This window comes from Nematolebias whitei, chromosome 6, assembly GCF_014905685.2.
Source record: "Nematolebias whitei isolate Nwh7 chromosome 6, NemWhi1, whole genome shotgun sequence".
In the NCBI taxonomy this organism is placed as follows: Eukaryota; Metazoa; Chordata; class Actinopteri; order Cyprinodontiformes; family Rivulidae; genus Nematolebias; species Nematolebias whitei.
Genome location: NC_056503.1, coordinates 51,787,283 through 51,794,898, shown reverse-complemented (window position 1 = coordinate 51,794,898; position 7,616 = coordinate 51,787,283). Strand labels below are relative to the sequence as shown.

Sequence of the window (7,616 nt, the reverse complement as noted above, 5' to 3'; positions counted from 1 at the left end):
ATGTATGTATGTATGTATGTATGTATGTATGGATGGATGGATGTATGTATGTATGTATGGATGTATGTATGTATGGATGGATGGATGTATGGATGTATGTATGTATGGATGTATGTATGTATGGATGGATGGATGTATGGATGTATGGATGGATGGATGGATGTATGTGTGTTTCTGAACTACTGAATATAAATAAAGGTTGAATGATAAATAAAGGTTGAGTGAATAAAATATGATATAATGTGTGCATGCGTGTCAGAGAAGGAGTGAGAGATTGATAGAAAGAGAGAGAAATGCAAGAGTTATGAAAATGGTGAAGAACGTAGGTTTATTAAGTAGCAGCTTAGAGAAAGACGAGTTTCATTTATTTGTGCGCGCTCCCTGAAGAAGTCCTGGCCGCCCTAGTGGCATCTCTTGTGTAGAACCCCCACTGTGTTATTGTAGTTAAAAACGTACCAACTTTATAAGATAAAAAGTAGAATTCAGAGGCTGCACGCTGTCTCTTTTCCAGGCAAAGCATTAAAAACGTGCACATAAGTACCGAGTAAATCCTGTAAATCACATGAGAGCGAGCTGTGAGTGCTAATTACTACGTTGGTGTGAAGACACAGATCAATCTGTGCTAAATGTGCAGCTACAAATGTGTGGCTGAGCCAAGCTGCCTGTGTGCGGGAATCCCCCGTGTTCAGCATGTGCGTGTGGGTAGAGAGTTTTTCAGCGACAGACTGGTTCCTTTCACACATCAGTGAGTTGGAGAGATGGAGTTATTACACCACGAAGAGCGGCGTGCACGGCGCAGCTGCCTCATGGTCAGGCACGAAGAGCCTGGCTATTCATTACAGCGGCATGTTCCTAAACCAGGGTTATGGTTTGGGACGGATCCGTGTGGGGAGAGAATCAGCCCTGATTCATCTGCCATTACCCCAGGCTTTCTTTGATGGGATATTTAAAACTTCCACATTCAAGCGTTGAATGGCTACAAAAAGCTGCTTTTTATGAGACTGAAAAAGGTCATGAGAGACGTTTCCACGCACAAGGACAAGAGTACAGTGGGTTTAAAAACACGGGGCGCTGACACAATCCCTGTTACTTTAGCTGCTTAGCTAAATATTTTCAAGTTACAGTGGCATGCTGTGATGAAAGGACACATGTGCTTTAAATGGAGGATCATGAACATTAGAAAACATATTTTAGGTTTGATGGTCATGCATTAATTGTAGAGAACTTTACTAATTGGCTTTTACGTATGTGAATGTTCCTGTAAAGTCCCTGAGACAACTTTGTTGTGATTAGGCGCTTTATAAATAAAGTGAGTTGAATTCATCAGAACTAAACTTTAACTGAATAGTTGGCGCAAAATTAGTTTCAGAAAGAAATGTGCACAGACGTCTTTGAAGTTTAATTAGTTAAGAAAGAGGAGGAAGAAGCAGGTAAAGATGAGGGGTGGATGGATGGATGGATGGATGGATGGATGGATGGATGGATGGATGGATGGATGGATGGATGGATGGATGGAAGGAATAACTTGTATATACACTGAAGTACTGTGTTGGGTATTTGAAGCACTTGTAAGGGAACCCAAAAAGAGCCCTGAAGAAATGCTTTTAAAGCAGACAGACAGACAGGGGGGCAGACAGACAGACAAACAGACCGACAGATAGGAAGGCAGACAGACAGACAGACAGGCAGACAGACAGGCAGACAGGCAGGCAGAAAGGAAGACAGACAGACAGACAGGTAGGCAGACAGACAGACAGGTAGACAGACAGACAGACAGACAGACACATTCACACTTATTAATAACAGATATAATTTGTTCCCTAATTTTAAACACAAAAAGAAAAAAAATAGTGAATTAAGCAAAGTCTGGATGTCCATCCATGTTTGCTGAATCACTCTCTGCCTATAACACTGTATTGTTAATAGTCTGTCCTTATCAATGTTCCAACACATATTGAACAATATTATTCATGTTTATCTTGTTTCTTTATATATAGTTTTTAACATTTAGGAACTTTTGTGTGAATCTTTTTATCTTTTTATCTGTTGCTGCTGCTACACTTGAATTTCCCATCCATGGGACAATAAAGGCTGTTTCTATTCTATCTTTCTATCCATCCATCCATCCATCCATCTTTTCACCCATCCATCCAACCATCCAACCATCCATCCATCCAACCATCCATCCATCCATCCAACCATCCATCCATCCATCCACCCATCCAGCCATCATCCTCCTCTTGGTCTGGACTCAGGTCTTGGGGGCAGCATCTTGAGCAGGGAGCTCCAGACATCTCTCTCCACAGTCTCTTCCAGCTGTTCGGGGAGGACTCCACGATGTCCCCAGGACAGCAGAGACATTGTGTCTCCAGTGAGTCCTGGATCTTCTCTGGGGTTTCCTCCCAGTCAGGAACAGAAGTTTTGAAAATGTTGCTAAATAAATCTCTCATCAGTACTGACTGGCAGTACAAGTCCTGACTGAAAAAATAAAATTAAAAACCTTGCAAAAAGAGCTAAATGTAAAGTTTTATGTTTGTACATTAAGTATAGATGATTAAAAATGTACGAATCATTGGTGAAAGAATAAATAAAAACGAGGAGTGTGTTTATTTGTTCTTGTTTTGAAGCACCACTCTCAGACTGAGCGCTGCGCTGAAAGCTTCGGTGTTTAAAAGAAGCAGAGTGACACGTGCACGTTTCTGAATCAACCACTCCACCTAGTGCCAGCCATGCGCTGACGACGTAGAGTATTCTCCACCTTTAACCCCAGGTCGACCTTGGCATAGCACCGAACGTTCAGGATGAATGAGATGTTGAGATGTGAAGGAAAGCAAGCAGCGCTGCCGCTGCACCTCGTCTGTCATTACAGCTCCGCGCTCGCAGCACAGCCACTAATCCAACGAAGCACCTCACAGTGCCAGCCTTCCACACAACCCTGCTGGCTTCTTACAGTTCCTGCACAGCACTGCCCAGCTCCCACTCTCAGTGCTGACACCGCTCCTGTCCCACCATGACCCCACCACCTGGGAACACAGTCCCAGTAAGACAAGTGAGGATGGTAGATGTCCTGATGCCGCTCACTAATACAGGTATACAAGTGTAAAAGGTAAGTCAGCTCCTCTGGATGGATTACAAAAATAATAACAATAAATAAATAAAAATAATAAATTACAAACTTGTTCATACGTTTCGTCTCTCATCCTGAGGACTTCCTCAGTCTGAGGTGCTGTATTCAGCTCAGTCTCTTAAATAGCACCTTCTCAGAGTGGATCAACCAGTTTTGCTGCTGACAACCAGAACCAGCTGATCACATGCTCAAGAAGGACCATCAGCCTAACAATGGATCATTAGCACCTGATGGCTGTTTACTGTTCACAGAGGGCTGAGTGATACTAGCAATCACAGCAGTTTATATAATATAGTATTTACATGAATATATGATGTTTGTGCAAGGTGTTTTTTAATATTAGAGGGTTTTTTTCTCAGGCAGGAAAAAAAAAGTCTGATAGTAATTATTTCGCCTCCAACTCCTGCATGTGTCCAGTTAAACGCTGATTTTGTCCAAACAGGTCTCACTTGTAAATGAGTCTTCGAGGCTCAATGTGATTTATCTGTTTAAATAAAGGTTGGATGAAGAAAATAAATATATATATATAGTATTTATATAGTAGTTTATAATAGCAGGGCCTTCACCTGCTCTGCCCCTTACCTCTGGAACTCTGTACCCCCGACTTACGAAACACCACGCCTCTGTCTCTGTTCAAGACTGCTCTGAAAACACATCTCTGTACACTCACTTATCCTTAACTTTGCTTTACGTATTTTAAATATGTATTTTATATTCTTTATGTATTTTATATTTCAATGTTATCCTGTTGATCTTTGCACTGTGCTTGTAGTTTGTTGTTACACAATCTTGGGTGTCCTGAAAGGCACTTTTTAAATAAAATTATGATTATTATTATTATTATTATTAATAATAACAGCATTGTAAGAGGGGGCAGTTGAACACGGAGGCTCCGCCCCTGTTTAATGATGTTTAAAGGTTCTGTTAAGAAAGATGGCCTCCTGTACTCCTCTCTCAAGCAACTTCATCCCTGAGGGAGTGAGCTGGGCCCTGCAGATGAGTGTAGACCACAGAGTCCTGCTCTTCTGTGCTGCTCCATCCTTTAAAATTGGCTGAAACGTGCTCCCTCAGCTCTTTCAAGGCATTTAAAGAAGCCAATTATTGTGATCTGGAAAACAAGCAGCTTTAAAATAACAGAAAGAAGCTGAAGATGCACAGAATGCTGGATGTAGGCCTGCAGTAGGAAGGCGTGTGCTCCGGTGCACCAGTTCACAGGGAGCCCTCATGTTGTTCTGTGATGTTTGCAGCTGAATTCAACATGCATGGTTCCCTACTGACTGGTCGCTAGCTCCACTTTTCAACTTTTTGGTATCAATTTCAACAGAGATTGACTAAAGAAAGTGAAATTACTGAACAATAAAGTAGTTTAAAGAGTTAAGGTAACTTTAACAAGGTCTGACACAAAATCAGTTTTGTTATTGTGGGGAAGTCGTTATAACTGATGATGTTTGCAGACCGCATGGTTCAAGACTGACAAAGACACAACATACAAGTGGAGTAAAAAAGATCTGAGTTTAGTCTGTCAAGTTGTTCCTGAAGATGCTGTTCCTTGAAAACAATGAAGTCCAGAACACAGAGCGACCTGTGTCGAGTCCAGTGCTGTTGCTGCGCAGACAAAGCAGCTCAGAAAGTTGTTCGTCAAAGTCAGTGAAGGATTCGTGAGCTGAGGGGTCACGGGTGAGGAGTCATCTGTCGGCAGCTTCTTTATTAACTTACACTGGACACGAAACACACGCAGGCTCACAACCTCACAGACTGCGCCACCAAATACCAAAACTCACAAAGCACCTTCTGTACCTTCATCTTTCACATGGACTGAAGAAAATACCTACAGTGATGTGTGCAGAAAACAAACGTTTTCTGTTGCCAGACGTCTGCAACATTCACTAAAAACTGTTACAAACATACGTTGAAATATGTTGCTTTTATTAAACTGACGAAATATGTTGTTTTAAGAATAAGATAGGACTTTAATTTATCTTGGAATCCAAAGGATATGACTCTCTGGTGAACAACAGAACATTAATATACATTTTGCATTAATATAATTGAGTTTATACGGTATATATAGTACAACAAAGTCCAGGCTCAATAATCCAGATTTACAATCCAACATTTTTCACTCAGGTCATCTGGACAGTTTCTTTTGTTGTGCTGAAACGTTTCACCTTCTATCCAGAAGGCTTCATCAGTCAAGGAAACGCACAAAACAAAACTGATTCTTCCCCCAAACAGCTTACTCCAAAGTGGAACAAACCAGTTCTGTTGGTGCTGAGATGAAAAAAAGAAACTGTCCAGATGACCTGAGTGAAAAATGTTGGGTATGTATATATATATATATTATATAAATATATATGTATGTATGTATATAAAAGTTATCTTGTCAAGCTCACTGGTAAGGCTTTTGGCATTTTAAATGCAAACCGTCACTTTACTTTTTATTTAACCTTCTTCTCCAAGAGCTTGATGTTCCATGCACCCATCCATTGTTTAGCTGCTTTTGAAGTTTTATGATTATCTGCTTTTTGAAAACTAGAGTTGTGTCACAAGCTTTTGTCCAAAATATCACAGAAACATAAAAGTACTCCATTTGAGTCCAAAGTACTTCTTACTTCATGTAATGAGAGAGAGAAACAGTTTGGCAGACAATCAGGAGCACAGGTGAATATTATGGATCTTGTGAACATGAATATTATCACTGATAATCTATGACTTGCTTTGATCTGAGTTTCTGAACCTTAGTGTAGCGAAGCATTTATTTTACCCTTTGGATATTTGATGCTGCTAGCTCGCACATTATTTTCTTCAGGAAACACCTTTTTATCATGAATGCATCTAATTTTTGTATCATCCGTTGCACAATGTGAACAAAGATATGAACCGTAAGGAGTCCTTCACCAGTTCCACCACAGCCTGTCATAGTTCACTAACCAGTTTACACAACACACCTGCCAAGTGACTCAAGAAACTAACTTTAATGGATTTAAGGTCAGACTGAAAGAAATATTTAAATTCTTCCCGTATAAATAATTTCTTTTTTTTTTATTTTTTTTTTTAGTAAAGCTGCAAGAAGCTTTTTCTTCACTTCCAAAATTACTTTACGTTGCACACGGATGTGAGATCAACTCGTATCAAGACTTAAGGCTGAAAAATACACCACCCCCACACACACTCATGGTCCATTCAAGATGAACAAACACATGAGCTGGAACGAGTTGAGCCAAAACAAAGAGCTGAGGAGCACCGGAGTCAAAACGTTCCATGCAGACCTGAGTCTTTGTCTTGGTCAAAGTCTTCTGGGTGTAAAAGCAGCGTGTGTGTTAGTGTGTCTTACCACTGGGGTTGAACTGCATGCAGGAGATGGGCTTGTCATGAGCTGGGAAGTGAGCCACCACCCCCTCTCCATCCGAGTCCTCACTCACCAACACCTGTAGTGTATGAGAGAAACACACACGCGCACACACACACGCACACGCACACACACACGCACACACACACACACACACACACACAGGCACACACACACACACACATGCACAACAGTGAGAACAACAAGCTTTGAGAGGAATCCTTGAACGAGGGATTTGACCTCAATCGAGGATTTCTTCTGACAGTCAGTTTTGTGGTGATGTCGTCACAGCTGGGATGAGAATGAGAAGAAAAAAAGAAAATAAAATCTGTACGCCTCTTTTATAACTTCTACTGTCGTCATCATTCTTTGTTAAATCAGGTCTCTCTTGTAAATGAGTCCTCGAGGCTCAATGGGATTAACTGTAGAAATAAAGGTGGAATGAATGAAAAGAATCAGCTCCTCCAAATCTGAGGCCGTGGTCCTCAGTTGGAAAAGGGTGGATTGTTCTCTTTGGGTCGAGGGTGAGGTTCTGCCTCAAGTGGAGGAGTCCAAGTATCTCAGGGTTTTGTTCTCAGTGAGGGAAGAATGGAGCGTGAGGTTGACAGAAGGATTGGTGCAACATCTGCAGTATTGTGGACTCTGTGCCGGTTCGTTGAGGTGAAGAGAGCTGAGCTGTAAGACAAAGCTCTCTGTTTACCAGTCAGTCTACGTTCCTCCCCTCACCTCTGGACATGAACTCTGGTAGAGACTGAAAGAATGAGATCAGGAGGTTGAAATGAGTTTCCTCTGCAGAGCTGGACTCTCCCTCAGAGACAGGGGGAGAAGTTCAGTTATCAGGAGAGACTCAGAGTAGAACCACTGCTCCTCCACATCCAGAGGAGCCAGTTGAGGTGGTTCAGGCATGTCCGACTGGGAGGAGACCGCAGGAAAGACTATGTCTCTCTCTGGTCCTGGAAACTCCTGGAGTCCTCCCAGAAGAGCTGGGAGAGGCTGTGGAGAGAGATGTCTGGACCTCCCTGCTCAGGATGCTGCCCCCGAGCCCTGAGTCCAGAACCAGAGGAAGATTCATTCAACCTTTATTTATAAAGCTTAGTCTCATTGAGTCACGAGGACTCATTTTCAAGAGAAACCTGTTTT

At 41.8% G+C, this 7,616-nt stretch overlaps 1 protein-coding gene across 1 annotated transcript in view; it reads right to left on the bottom strand.

Annotated features, from left to right (window-relative positions):
* Window positions 1–7,616, bottom strand: part of bcas3 (BCAS3 microtubule associated cell migration factor) — a 640,166-nt gene that overhangs the window by 523,183 nt on the left and 109,367 nt on the right. The window contains exon 13 of the mRNA XM_037677974.1: window positions 6,462–6,555. Within this exon, the coding sequence (XP_037533902.1) occupies window positions 6,462–6,555 (94 nt within the window). The remainder of the gene's footprint in view (window positions 1–6,461; window positions 6,556–7,616) is intronic.